This window comes from Pyrgilauda ruficollis, unplaced genomic scaffold (assembly GCF_017590135.1).
Source record: "Pyrgilauda ruficollis isolate IOZ18807 unplaced genomic scaffold, ASM1759013v1 scaffold75, whole genome shotgun sequence".
In the NCBI taxonomy this organism is placed as follows: Eukaryota; Metazoa; Chordata; class Aves; order Passeriformes; family Passeridae; genus Pyrgilauda; species Pyrgilauda ruficollis.
This window is the reverse complement of record NW_024529377.1, coordinates 236,407-250,995: the sequence shown is the minus strand read 5'-3', so window position 1 is coordinate 250,995 and position 14,589 is coordinate 236,407. Positions and strand designations below refer to the sequence as shown.

The 14,589-nt window shown below is 41.4% G+C and overlaps 1 protein-coding gene across 1 annotated transcript in view; it reads right to left on the bottom strand.

Annotated features, from left to right (window-relative positions):
* Nucleotides 1–14,589, bottom strand: part of PALM2AKAP2 (PALM2 and AKAP2 fusion) — a 267,640-nt gene that overhangs the window by 135,550 nt on the left and 117,501 nt on the right. Inside the window, exons 6-7 of the mRNA XM_041486284.1 lie at nucleotides 14,203–14,304; nucleotides 6,571–7,275 (exon numbers count right to left, since the gene is read on the bottom strand). Of these exons, the coding sequence (XP_041342218.1) occupies nucleotides 6,571–7,275; nucleotides 14,203–14,304 (807 nt within the window). The remainder of the gene's footprint in view (nucleotides 1–6,570; nucleotides 7,276–14,202; nucleotides 14,305–14,589) is intronic.

The following is a 14,589-nucleotide window of genomic DNA, read 5'->3' as shown; positions in this document are numbered from 1 at the left end:
GGAGACCATGCTCTAAAACCCTCTGCAGAAAAGTGCACCGGTTTCACAACACCATTTAAAATTCTAATTAAACTAATAAGAAGACACAGTTAAAACAGCATAAGCTTTGCCTGTAGCATATTGCTTAATGACCAAACCCTATACATATTTGTGCATGTGCTTAAATTTTACTTGTCTGGGTCATCCCATTAAAAAAGGACTACTTGGGTGCTTGATTTTATGCTCATGGGCAAACCTTTAGGTCTTACAGACCTATGAATAGATATGCAAGGTCTAAATTTTGGTACATGTCACTAACATATCAGTGCAAGTTACAAATGTATAAATATACCAAAACTGGTGAGCTTGAGTTACTTGGCTAATTCTAAAAAAATTATTAAGGGTTTTCTAATTCAATTTCTGAAGTAGATTAATTCTTAGAACAAACCCCTAAATCCACCTTTGAGAAGAATTTGGGAAACGATTGCAGGAAAGCCTTGAAATACAATAGCAGCAAAACCCCGCAAAGTAAGAGAAGCTTTTGCAAACTGAAGGAAGGGGCTTGGAATTCTTCACAAGTTTGCCCTTAAGAAAAGTGGCCTATTCTTAATCAACTGAACAGCCTAAGTGGAACCATCACAGGTAAAAAGCTATAGATTTTGCAAGACTCTTTGAACCCACAAGGAAAAAGGCTCCGTTTTACAATTGTTTAATTTTAAATACAAGTGGGACATCTTAAAGAACTTCATGCACCCTTGCCACTATTTACAAGCTAAGTTAATAGAAGTTTATGTTACAAGTTGGATTTATATTCTTTGGACTAGGTGACAATCCATTTATATTCTAAACTGAATAAATTCAGCCATTTTATAGAATTTACTCATTTACATACAAAAATTACAGTCTATATTTTTGTTGGATATTGTCATAGTCTGCAATTATTAAGCTCAGAACTAAAGTTTACTCTTGCTGCTCAGAAGGCTCAAGAAACGCAATCTGAGCAAATGGTAAACTTTCCAACAGACAGCGAGAACTGGTTGAAACTTAGTGAGTTTAGAAAAAATAAAGAGTCCATGCCTCAGCATATGGGAAAATCCTCTAGTTCGTCTAAAATATTTTGTTCAACTTTTTCCAGTGGCACCATCTCTTGCACTTTGAAATCTAATGTTGGATAAAATATGACAAAACGTGTTTCCCCTATTAGCCATACCACTCTGCTGAAAGTAGTTAGCTATTGCCTACTATGTTGGCTTTCTAGGTAAAGAAATTTGTCTAGCTGTAGAAGGTGTAGGCCCACCTTTTTCTGTGAAACATGTTTAATTATTTAGCTGTGTCTATAGCAGTTATATTGGATTCTACTCTTCTAAATTGCCTCTTTAAAAAGTGTTGTGATCCTTCTTCCTGGAAAAAAATGTGGTTAGGTCTACAAAAGATCCCAAGAATTTGGGCATTGTCATAAACGTATGAAAAAGTTGAAAGGCTCAATGTCATGGGAAGGATGATATTCCAAAACTCAATACCCATCTAGGGTTTGTATCTCATTACAAAAATATTTATTCCTTAAAAAAATACACAAATGTAAAATACTACATTTTCTATGATATCCCCGCTTACTTTCCAGGTATGCCATTTGGATGTTTGACTAAGTTAAAAGGTAGAATGCCTTTTATTTCTCTAGCAACTCTCTATGCTATCTTTTTGCTCAAATTAGCCAGTGGAATCTTAATAATTTGAGTGTGAAGAATCAGCAGTGAACTTAGGTACAATGGCAGGGGACTAATATATTAGCTGTCGGGGAAGTCCCTCTGAATGTTTGCTCATGGATGGTAGCAATGCTGACTCAGGACCTGATCCTACCAGACGTTAAGTACCATTTCGTTTTGTATTTTTCTCAGTAGAGGTACAATGCTTAGAGTTAGCCTCTCTGATTACACCACCTTGGGCAAACTCAGCAGCGTACAAAATCTGTATAGGTACGTAAGGAGCACCCAAACTACACTCTGCGTTGATCATTCATGCCCTGATCTTGCAGACTCCTACAATGTTCTTCCTGTGAGGAGTCCTGTTGACTGAAACAGTTCTACACACAGCAGAATTAGGTATGCACGGTTTTGCTTGCAGTGCTGAAGTCTCATACTGCACTGGTAGAGGTACATTTGAAGAAGGGCTTATGCACACTTCTCTCGCTGGGGATTGAAAGATAATGTTGTGTTTATACAGCTTTGGAATACAGCCTGCACTTTTTTGAAAAAAAATAAGGAAATAAAATATAAAAAAAAGAAGAAGGAAACTCAAGAGTGCTAAGGCAAACTGTCAAATGGCACATCATACCTACTTCGTCATTCATTTAGATAACATCACAAAGGCAGACCAGAGGAGTTCTGTAAACATATACCATACAGTACATCAGCCACAAGAAATTAAAAAAAGAAAACAACCCTGTAATTCTTTTCTTTCTGTATTGATATTCTAGTAATTGAAAGAGATTGCCTAGCCACCAATCATAACGCTGTGGTTTTTGATTTGTATTTTTTTCTGTTTTAAAAAAAAAAAAAAAGAAAAAATGGAAGTAAAATGCAGTGGTTTGCAAAAGAAATGGTCCCTGAATGTAAACAAGGGACGACATGAAGAGTGGGTATATAGAAACTTAGAAAATACAAAATATAAAAAAGTTTCCTAGGTTACTTTTTTCCCAGTCCAGGAAAAAATACACTGAAAAGAGGTTTTTCTTTGTTTTTCTTACAAAAGTTAAGGCGAGCAGTTTGTTGTGGCAAAATGCTATTACTGAACCAGTGTCTGACTCTTCTTTTTCATATCCCCTCATGCAGAAACTGAAAATGTACATGTGATGGCATAAGTTAAACAGATAGGGATTTTGCTTAAAATAATATAAAAACAATTGCTTTAAACAATATTAAAAAACCCATCCCATAATGATCCTTACAAAAAACTCTCTGCTTGACCACAGAGCAGGCCACTTTCCTTGTGCCTGATTGTGCATGGATTTTCACAGGCAGCCTCCTACCCAAGGGTAAGGGGAAAACCAACCCTTTCAAAGCCCAAACCACCCCTGAAAAACCAGTTTACATTCATCAGCCTGGCCGAATGCATCTGAATTCCCCTGTAACTTGGCTGCAGGCTAATGGCTAGAAGGGACAAGGCCATGTCCAGGCATGGCTGCTGCCCTTGTGGAGGAGGATGATTGCAGTAAGTGTTTCAGCTAAGGCCCTGTGATTTCAGGCCCTTTAGCTCCTATTTCATGTTTTTCCTGACCTCAGGTGGGGAACTGCCTTTGACCTGTAAAGACCAACCCTATGCAGGTGAGCCTTTAGCTTTCCTGGACCTACTGGGGCCTGTTAACCATGGAGTTAATGCAAACACATAAAAACAACTGGCCTTCCTAGGCACTCAATGTTAGCTACAAGTACTGAGCAGTAGGTATTTGAGAGGTTTAAGGTTTAAGGCTTGTGCTCTACTTCTAACCACTAAAGGGCCACTTCTGGACTGTGGTGTGCCACCATCTCTCCACTGTGCTGTGCCTCAGATGGTGCAGTGGTCTCAGACATGTTCTGGTCCCAGCGTCAGCAAACATTTCCCAAAGCTGGCTGCTAAGGGAGTCATCCCCAAAATGCTGAGCTGGTGCTGAACCAGAAGGTCATCTGACAGGGGAGCACATGGCTCAAGAGATGCAGGGACAGAACGGGTTAGATTAGTATGATACCCCAAGTTTCCCAAGCAGGAGGTTTTGAAAAAAAAAAAGTTCATATGGGGACAGGAGCAGCAGGAGAAAAAAGATTAGGCTGTGAAGACACCATGAGGCCAGGGTGGCTGAGAAGGTGGCATCACACCCAGAGAGGAAAAGGTGGTGAGCGACAAGATGACTGGCCAGGCCAGGAGGAGTTGGCTGGGAGATCTGAGTGTTACTGGTGAGGTGGGCAGGTCCCGAGAGACAGAACGATTGCAAAGTGTGCCGGGCCCGCTCGTCATTCACAGGGAGATGCAAGACAGAAAGGGCTTCACCCTCTGTGTTGCAGGGCTCCAAAACATGCCTGGGGGCAGCCTCACCTGCCATACTGGGATCGAAACTTAGGGTCTTGTTTTAAGAAATGTTTAAAATTGTAAATGCTCAGCATTTCTGGGAAAAGAGAGAAAGGGAAAAAAAAAATCAAAATCCAACCACTACCACCAACAACAAGCAAAAAAATCCTTAAACCTCACACAACTCAGCCAAAACCACACACAGGCTGCTAGTTTTTAACAAACAGCCACCAGACCTTTTGTTGCAATATTAGGCTCTGTGGCCCCTTCTGTGATAAAACTTTACCACCTAAGCCTGAGTCAAAGAATGATGTGCAGAGATTCTCTGGGTGAGTTTGGTCCTTCTCTCAACCAAATGCCCCCAGGGGAGGCAAAGGGAGCATGTGGAAGTCTATTCATTTCTGCCACTCCAGCTGATATGGAGGTCAGCAACATTTCTGCAGGTGTCAAAGAGGTGAGACAGTCTTTCACTACTCTTGCTTTTTTTACTACTTGTTTGGTTTTTTTTGTCTCACAGTCACCTGGGCAGTGGTGAGAAGTTTCATTGACCAGTTCCATAGTGACAGCTGAGTGACCTAACATGGGAATTACCTTTTGCTTTTTTGTACGTGTAGGTTTTCAGTGTGCCTCATATTACCACCACTGAACAAGTGTCTTTTTTTACTGGCACAGAAAGAAAAGAGTACAGAGCAAGAACTGTGTTCAATCAGATGCTCTGGACTAACAATTAATGCAGTAAAAGCACCATCCAAGAAAGAAGAGAAATATCATAGGAACCACCTCAGATTGAAAAGAGGCTTTTGTTGTTTTCTTTTTTTTTTCTTTTTTTTTTTTTTTTTTTTTTTTTTTTTTTACTGTTTTTTTCAGTTGCTGTTATTGATTTTTAAAGTCTGATAGTTTCAAAGACACTTCAAAATAATCTTCAGTACTTGTTCACACTATCAGAAAATATAATACCTAATTTTTAATCTCACTCATGTAGTTATAATTCCAGCGTAACTCCACTACCATGAGTGAAGTTAAACTTAAGCCAAACCAGTGTGACACAAGAATCAGGTTCATAATAACTCACCACGAAAAAGCCAGCTGCTTTCTCATTTAGAAGAATCAAGGAAGAAGAAAAAAAAGAAAGACCTATTGATTTTGGATGCCTTCACATTTTTACATTTTCACCTTAATTGTTTTTAAGAGGCCTGATTTTCAGAGGTCAGATGAAGAAAAATGCACTGGAAATCAGGCATCTTTTAGTGTCCCATGTTAGAAAATGAAGCATCCAAAACCACCAGCAGTTTTTGAAAACATTAGTCTTGTGGCTACAGGATCTCCCAAAACAGCTGCTCTGACAAAACTCCAGTGGCCCTCCACAGGAGTTTTACCTGGACAAGCAGGGCAGCAACAGACCCAATTGCCTGTCATTATGTAGGTGCACTGGAGGTACACTCTGTGAGAAATTACACTTCTGTAAGAACTACAAAAGAAAACTCTGGCCCTGCCCGCATTCCCAGCACTGAGAATTTCGCCACTGAATCCAGTAGGAACAGGGTCAGACTGTCAGAAAAGTTCATTTATATTCTATGGAAATAGAAAGCAGCGTCCCTCTTCGACTGGAGTTCAGCAGGAAAATTTCATGTATAAACATTGGCAGAGTTACTGAAAGTAACTGACGAGTGACTCCATTTCTGTTGGTGTGACAGCTGCATCTTTTTCATGTCAATTTCAACTGTAATTTGGGGAGATGAAGTGCATATACAATACTGTAATCTGGAAGATTTATATAAGGCAAAATGATCATTCATACATTTTCTAGAAAGAATAATTAAGGTCCACTTCTGGTATTACCAATTAGTGGAAATGGTTAATGGGTTTTTCTGGCACTGCAAACTAAACTGGAAAGTTACTAAAAAGCAAAATGATTTTTTGGGAAAGGCTTGTCTGATTTTTAGCGAATCAAAACAGTAAAGTGATCTGAGCCTTTCCCCAAGAAATAAAAAATATGATACATAAAATAATGCTTAATGTGATTTTTCATGAAAAGGATAAGTAACATTTTTTTAAGGCTCTCATATCTGGTGGCTGTGAAACTCAGACTCCCACAAAATCCTAGGAATCTGATCAAGCCTGCCAGATACTTAAAGAAAAATGTAAAAAGTGTTTTCATTATATATATAAAAAATATATATATAAATCAAATAAATATGAAAACATATGTTCCATTTCTCATTTATCTCTCACTCTGTAGTATTAAGGATAAACAAAACAAAACACCATCACCAACAACACAAAGAAAAAAAGAAGCAAAAAGCCCCCAACCCCTCCCCAACATCAAATAGTATGCCTGATGGGAAAACAACCATGCACTCCTCTTCCAGACGAACTAGAAAGAAAAGCAACCCAATTGCAAGGCAATGGAGGCATTCACTTCCAGTTCACAGTATTGCAGTTAGAAGTACAGTGAGGTCTAGGTAAGTGATGGAGCGGGAGCTGCCTGGAGCGGGGAAGGAGGAGGTGCTCACATGACAATACAGCATTGACAGCGCTTTTTCTTTTGTGTACCTGGGGCAGCTTCCAAGGGCAGGCTCTCTTCCTTCCCCTCAGGAGAGGAGGGCTCTGTCGTGTCTGACAGGGGCCTGCCAGAGACCAGCTCTGCAGCGTTCCCATCCATGGTGGAAACATCAGTCACTGTCTTCTCCCGCAGTGACTTCTCATCGTCTTCGTCAATCAGCACAAGCTCTGCCTTGATGGTCTCATCATAGCCCAGCACTTTCTTTGTCTCTTCTTCATCATCGATGTTCTGGTAGCCCATAAATATCATTGTCACCGGCTGATCTGCACTGGGCTCTGGGGTTTCACCACCACAGGGTTTGTCTTGTGGCTGAGGGTTCACAGCACGTCCTCTGCCGGATTTGTGTACCATTTCTAGCTTTGCCTCCTTGAAGAGCATTTGCTCCTTCATATGGCTAAGGTTTCCATCGGCTACCACATTTTTGTCTGACACAGTCATTGTTTCATACCCTCCTTTTACACTTGATTGTCCAGCTTTTTGCATAAGTTCATCTACGTCCTTTGAGCTTAATTTATGTACTCCATTTTCTACCACTGTGCCACCAGAGTGAACCTCATAGACTACCTTGGAACCATCATCATAGACTTTGAATCCTCTTTGATGGGCCTCATCTGGGCCAACAGGTGAAGCAGAGACAATCTTGGTCTCTCCTGTCTGTTTGTCTTTCTCCACATTAATTTCCATGGTGCACAAAGCTTGAATGAAAACAAGAGAGGAAGTGCATGTTACAACAAAAAAAGCCAGTGAATGGTTAATTGCCAAACAGACAAAGAAAACTACGCTGCCCCTTTTTCCTGTCTCCTGCTTCTAAAGGGATAAGCATTCTACGTTAGAGGTGGGGTGCAACGCTGTGGACACTGTTACACTATGGCTTTTTATGTAGGTGGAGGATGGGCATATCCGCTCAAACAGGACCTTCTCTTCCAGCTCACGTCACATGGAGCTGTCTTTGGTCAACTAGGAGCACCAAGAGGTTAGGTGTAATTTAGACAAGGGGAGGTGATAGCATGCAGGTTGCCCTCTAACTTTTCAATCTGAACTTGACTCAAAATTCGGAGAGAACCCCTCTACTCTCTTTTCTGCCATCGAACTGTCAGTTAGTTGGTAACAAGTTTTGTTTGCTGCAACACCCAGACCATTTAACCATCAGTACTTGTCCTTGATTAACTCTTCCATTTGTAGCACTCAAAACATTTTAGAAGGGTGAAGAAATATTGTTTATCTCTGTTCTGCATGTGGGAAAACAAAATCTCATGGGAATAGGACAAGTTCTCCCACAGGTGTGTGGTAGGACAGTTCTCTCAGCTTCCAGACCAAGACAACAACTGTGACCTCTGCTTCCAGGTTAAGAGAATGTACAAAATAGCCAAATGTGCTCCCTTGTTTATGTGAATTAAGCATCAAGCACCACTGTGACAGTTGAAGAAAAAAGTAATAAGGAACTGATTTACAAGGAGTCATGAAACAACACGTAAAAACATGTGTGAGGGCTGTTGCTTTAGAATAGCAATGGTTTTCTAGCAGTTAAGGATGTAGTAATGAGATGAAAAGTGTAGACCACACAGTAGGAATAGATGAGCAGTCTACTCTGCTCCAAAAGCCATTCTGAGATATGATGACATACCACTAGACAGCTTTTCAAAGAAAAAATGTGCAAAGGCATCCTCAGACTTTCCAAAGTATTCATTTGTTTAAGCATTCCTTGTATGCATATGAAGACATTTGGCTCCTGGACAGACATCCACAGACACTTAATTACAAATTACCACAGGCAGTGACAAGTGTTTGTGAAACTTACTATGATCACTTTCATCAACGAACCTCAGTGGTATAAACATGATTTATCTTACCTGGGAATACCACAAACTGGAATGTTTGCTTTTTTTTCCTGATTTACTTTCAAGTGAGTAGAGAATATCCTTGCCCAAAGAAGCAATGTAGCTTGGTATGTTTGTATTTAAAAAAAAAATTAATATAAAAAATTACTGTTACTTGAATATAGTTTCTCAGTCTTTTTATTCACACACAGTAGAACTACTTTTCCTGTAACCTTAAAGCAAAGTATTTCATCATCAATAGGAAATTTATCATGACATGCATCATTACAGTGCCTACAGTGCTAGACAGAAAATTAATGTGCTGGTGAGCATGTGCATGCTGTTCATGACGTGGTCTCCTTTGTCCCCTCAGAGTGCTGTCTGGTGGGCAAAATGGTTGGGTCTGTCCATGTACATGCTGTGTACATCTGCTCAGACCTCAGCCAGCCCTAGCAGGAACTGGTTAGGACAAGTACAACACCACACAAACACCTGCATGGGGCCAGGGGACAGAGATGCCTGTGGGTGAGCAGCATTTCTGCCTCTTGAGAGTGAGCATTGCTGAAGGCTAGAGTGGGCTGCAGAAGCACCATTCTCCCCTTGACCATTGCAACCTAGTGGACTATCCCTAAGGACTGTGTACTACCACTGCTTCAGGAGGTTTGTGGACTAGGGACACAGGATGCTCATTTCCACACTAAAGTAGGGCTCACAGTTTTTTGATATCACTTCTGTGCTGGTGTTTTCATGCCTGGCCTGGGCCAGCCAGAAGGGAGCTGCAAGGCTGAGACCTGAGCTCTGCTCTGAGGCGTGCAGCTGGAGACTGCAAGGCAGCTGGCATGGCTGGAAACAGGAAATTAAGGTTGGAAATAAAGAAAAAACTGTTGCCCCAGGGCTGGTAGCAATTAAGCTACAAAGCAATTGGTCTGAAAGAAACTTTGTCAGACAGCACCATATGGGAGCTCAGAGAGCAGCTAGCATGGATCACTTGCTCTGGTCTGTCTCAGCCCAGGAAATGGTGTGCAAGTGCCCTTTATGATTTTTTCAAGTGCCTCTGCTCTGAAGCCTTTAATCCAATTTACAGTGATAATTGAACAAAGAGATGCAAGTACCAACACTAACACTCTAGAACTTTCTAGGTGCAGTTTCTTGGGGGGGAAGAAGAAAGGATGAAGAATTTTGTTTATTGGCTTGGTGCCTAGGGCTTGGATGAGTGGACTCAACATCACTTGACTTCACCAGTGCTGCTCAGGCAGATATTGTTCAATAAATTTCAACATTACAAAGGCAAAAATAGAGGCTGGCTTCTCTGTGGTGAAGATCCTGAAACTGGCATGTTTCTGAGTGGCCAGCTGAACTGAAGCTAAGCTGAAGCATGAGGCAGCAACAGCACATTCAGAAAATAATCTCTAATGGGCAGAAGTTCCTGATTTGTCCTGAGCATCATAACTCAAAAGAGAGGGCACCACCTGTCCATTAACCGGCTGCCTATTACCTTCTTAGAGAGAAGTAGCACCTTGAGCTCCCCTACAGCTCCCCTGTGCTTCTCTTCTTCTTTGAAAATTAAAAATATTATCTGGTGCATGACCTTTCATTACATACTGGTGATTTTCATGTGAAATAGTCTAGTGCCATGTATTTACAGTGCAGAAGAGCATGCCATCTGTCAGACCATCCCTGCTTTGATGCACAAATTTAGGTCAGTATTGTGCATTAAAAGAAGGCTTGTACAGTAGGAATGAATTCCAAAGCAAATAGCAAAAATCTGATAGTTAAATCATGTGGACCTGGCTGTATTTGAGTTTGTGACCTTGAGGAGCATGATTCTGGCAAGGAGCAAAGACAAACCTCTGAATTTTACAAGACAGAACCTTCAGCTGTTCAAGGAGTTGGTGAATGAGATCCCCTGGGAAATTGTCCTCAAGGACCGAGGGGCTGACCAGAGCTGACAAGGCTTTGAGACCACTTTTCTTAGCATGCAAGATCTCTCTATCCCAGTGCATAGGAAATAAACAACCTAGGCTGGAAACCATCAAGGGGCTGAGCTAAAGCCACCTCCTCAAATCAATGAGTAAGAAAGCAACATCTACCAGTGGAAGCAGGGACAGTGACCCAGGGTGAGTACAGGAATATGATTTAATGTCAGGGGTCAGGAAAGCCAAGGCTAAGCTGGAATAGGACTTGGAAAGGAGCATGAAGAGCAACAAGAAGGAATTCTGTAAGTACACAGGTTAGGAAAAAAAGGCCAAGTATCGCCCTGTAAACAAGAAGGGAGAACTGGTGAAAACTGATGTAGACGAAGCTCTCAATGAGCTCTTTTGCCTCGGTCTTCACTGGAGTCAGGCTTCCCAATTTTCTGAAGTATCTGATCCTCTGGATGGATGTGAGGGAAGTGAATACCCTCCCACTGCAAGTGAAGAACATGTTTGGGATCCCTTGATGAAGCTGAATAGCTACAAGTCCATGGAACTGGATGACATGCATCCCAGAGTCCTGAGGGAACTGGCTGATATTCCAGGCCAGGCTGGATGGAGCTCTGAGCAACCTGGTCTACTGGGAGGTATCCCTGCCCCCAGAAGACAGGTTGAGGGAAAGAGATGATCTTTAAGTTCCCTTTCAACCCAAACTAGTCAATGATTCTTTAATTCTATGTTATTGCCAAGCTACTCTCCATCACATTTGAAAAGTCATGGCAGTCAAGTGAAGTTCCCACTGACTGGAAAAAGGGGAACACTGCCCACATTTTTTAAAAGGAGAGAAAGGAAGAACTGGGAAACTACATACTACAGACCAATGGGCTTCACCTTTGTGCCTAGAAAGATCATGGAGCAGATAGTCCTAGACGATGTGCCAAGGAACACAAAAGATAAGGAGGTTATCTGAGGCAGCTATCATGGCTTTACTAATGGAAAATCATGCTTGACTAATCTGAGGGTCTTCTGTGGTGGAATAATGGCAAAGGTCACCAAGGGAAGACCAAAATATGTCATCTATCCAGACTTCTGTAAGGCCTTTGATATGGTCCCCCATGACATCCTTGCCTCCAAATTGGAGAGACATAGATTTGATGGATGGACCATTTGGTAGAAAAGGAATTGGCTGGCTGGCTGGAGCCAGAGTTGTGGTCAATGGCTCTGTATCCAGGTGAAGGCCAGTGATGAGTGGTTTTCCTTAGGGTTCTCTCTTGGGACTGGTGTTCTTCAGTATCTTTATAAATGACATGAGCACTGAGATCCAGGACAGCCTCAGCAAATCTGCATATGGCAACAGAGCTGAGCAGGGCAGCTGACACAAAAGAAGGAAGGAATGGCATCCAGGGGGACCTGGACAAACCAGGGAAGTGGGCCTACAAGAATCTTATGAAGTTCAACAAGTGCAAGTGCAAGGAGCTGCACCTGGATTGAGGCAATTCCAAATGTGAGGACAGACTGGGAGAAGGAGTCATTGAGAGCAGCCCTGAGGAGAAGGACTTGGGGGTTCTCATGGAAGAAAAGTTGGATATCAGGCAGCAGTGTGCACTTGCAGCCCAGAGAGCCAATTGTATCCTGGGCTGCATCAAAAGAAGTGTGGCCAGCAGCTTGAGGGAGGAGACTGTCCCCTCTACTCTGCCCTTACTCTATCCACCCGGAGCACTGCAATTCTCAGCACAAGACAGATGTGAACATTTTTGGAGCAGATTCAGAGGAGAGACATGAAGATGATCAGAGGGATGAAGGACCTCTCTCATGAAGACAGACTGAGAGGGCTGGTATTGTCCAGCCTGGAGAACAGAAGACTTTGTGGAGATCTTATTGCAGCCTTTCAGTACCATTAGGAGGTTTATAAAAATGAGGGAGAGGGACTTTATAAGGGCAGATACAGACAGGACAAAGGGCAATGGTTTTAAACTGAAAGAGGGCAGATTTAAATACTCAGAGGGTGGTGAGGTTGCCCAGAGAAGCTGTGGATGCCCCATCCCTGCAAGTTTTTGAAGGCCAGGCTGGATGGTGTCCTAAGCAACCTCATCTAGTGAATGGCATCCCTGCCCATGGCAGGGCAGTTGGAACTAGATGATGTTTAAAGTCTCTTCCAACCCAAATCTAAAATTCTATGGTTCTATATTTAAGAAGAATTGCAAGATACTTTTTTTTATCTATGGTATGGAGTAGTGTCATGTAACAATGTCTTATATATTAGGGAGACTTCAGGCAACAAGTTCTAGCACTTCTTTGAGGATGCTGTCCTAGAAAGTTAACAGGAGTGATCCTTTTGTATTTCAGCTCTGGCTAATTTACTTAAGCTTTTGACTCTGTCAACATTTTATTTTCATGTCTTCTACTGTGATTTTACTGCAATGTTTTTGGATATTGGCATAACGTGTGGTTTATGACCGACTCAGAGAACACATTAAAGCCACTTGGGTAAGTAAATACATAAACATGCGTGAATTTCTCAGAAAGCTGCTCACCAGTAAAAGGCACTGCCATGAGAGAAGTGAATAAGAGAACCTTACTTCTCTGCCTGTGTGCATGTTTGTTCTCTGTGAGAAAACCTAGCAGCCCAGCTTGTCAAAGTAGTTGCAAAATGAATTAACATTGATGCTAAATTGTCTTTATTTAACCAATGCATATTTACTGCAAAATGTGATCTGCTAATAGAGTATAAAACTACAGGACAATAGAGTTGGAACTGAAAGCAGTACTTGAAGATGACAGCCAGTATTCACAAGTACACGTTTCTGCAGAAGCTTTAATTAGAGTGAAACATGATGCAGCACTTCAGGACAAGATACCAACGTGCCAACAGAAGGATCTAGATTCTGCCTGTTTTGTGGATTCAGAGGCTTTGCTTTAAAAAAAAATCTACTTACACTTTGAGCCTGTTTTAAGATGGATGGTTACAGCCGACCTTTAAGAACACCTATTGCACACACACGATACATTTATCAAGGAGTACATTAACAAGGCTTCTGAGTCATCCAAAATATGAAAGAAGTTATTACTTTCTCATTGTTTGACACAGTGGCACAAAACACACAGAAAAGCTTGCTTTAAAGACAGATCAGGGTAAGCATTGGTGGAAGAAAAGATTTTGGAATGGCTTGCAACAGAACTTATGGAAAAAATTACACATTTCATAGCTGTGCACAGTGCCTTAGCTGCAAACATTGCTTTGCTATGCTGGTTAATCAATTTCTCAAGTAAGCCACCTTTTATCCCTTTCCTTGGGGCACCTTTTAGGTAGCCACCAGCAACTTGGTCTTGACATAGGGAGTACATTGTTTAGAAAACAAGAATTTTGAAAACAATAAAAATGTACAGCTTCTAACAGTCTTGTTGTTACATTTAAGATACACACATAATCTGAAAAATAAGTGTTAGAAAATTTTCTGTATGACTCCAAGCACAAAACAAGCCCACCTTTTCCCAAGAAGAGAGAATGGCACACAAAGAAGTGAAGATGACATAAATATTTGAAGAATGTATGTGGTCTTGTGAGTGCCTGTCTGGAGTTGCATGGGTACAAGAGAGGACACAAAACCTTGGCCTAAATACTATGTATTTGTACCAGCAGAGATGGAAAGAACTGAATGTGTCCATGTTAAAAAAAAAGGGTGTTTCCTACAGTATTTGTATATAGTTCAGCTACCTTGTTTTGAGAGTACTCACTGGAGTTCAAAAAGCCTTGACTTATTTACAATACACATCAATCAGTATTTCCTGGTATTTAAATGATATCAGGACACCAGACTCATTAAAGTAATATAACAAAAAGAGTTCATGGCTATTGGACTGGTATTATAATACTTTGTTCCTTGAGACTTACCAGCTACTCTGCTTGATCCGTCCCACCCAGGAACTGGCTCTGCTGTTCGTGAATAGAGGGTTGGGAGTTCAGGGATCTGGGAGTAAATGTAATTTACTGCATCTGGTGTCAGAGAACAGGAAACAGTTAGATTTGTGCTATGAGCCCCAGTGGCTTCATTGCTTAGACAGCAGAGTGTTGTCAGCCCTGACAATAGTCACTGGAGCTTTGTACTAGATAATTGGATCAAAGCAAACAAAGTGCAAAGTCACTGTCCTGTGATTGGTGCTCAATAGACTAGCTGAGGCAGGAGGGAATGGGTCCAGATGACTCAAACCTTATGTCAGATGAACACATAAAATTATTTGTCAGGAGGTTCTGGATTTATCAAGTTGGTGAGCTTTAAAA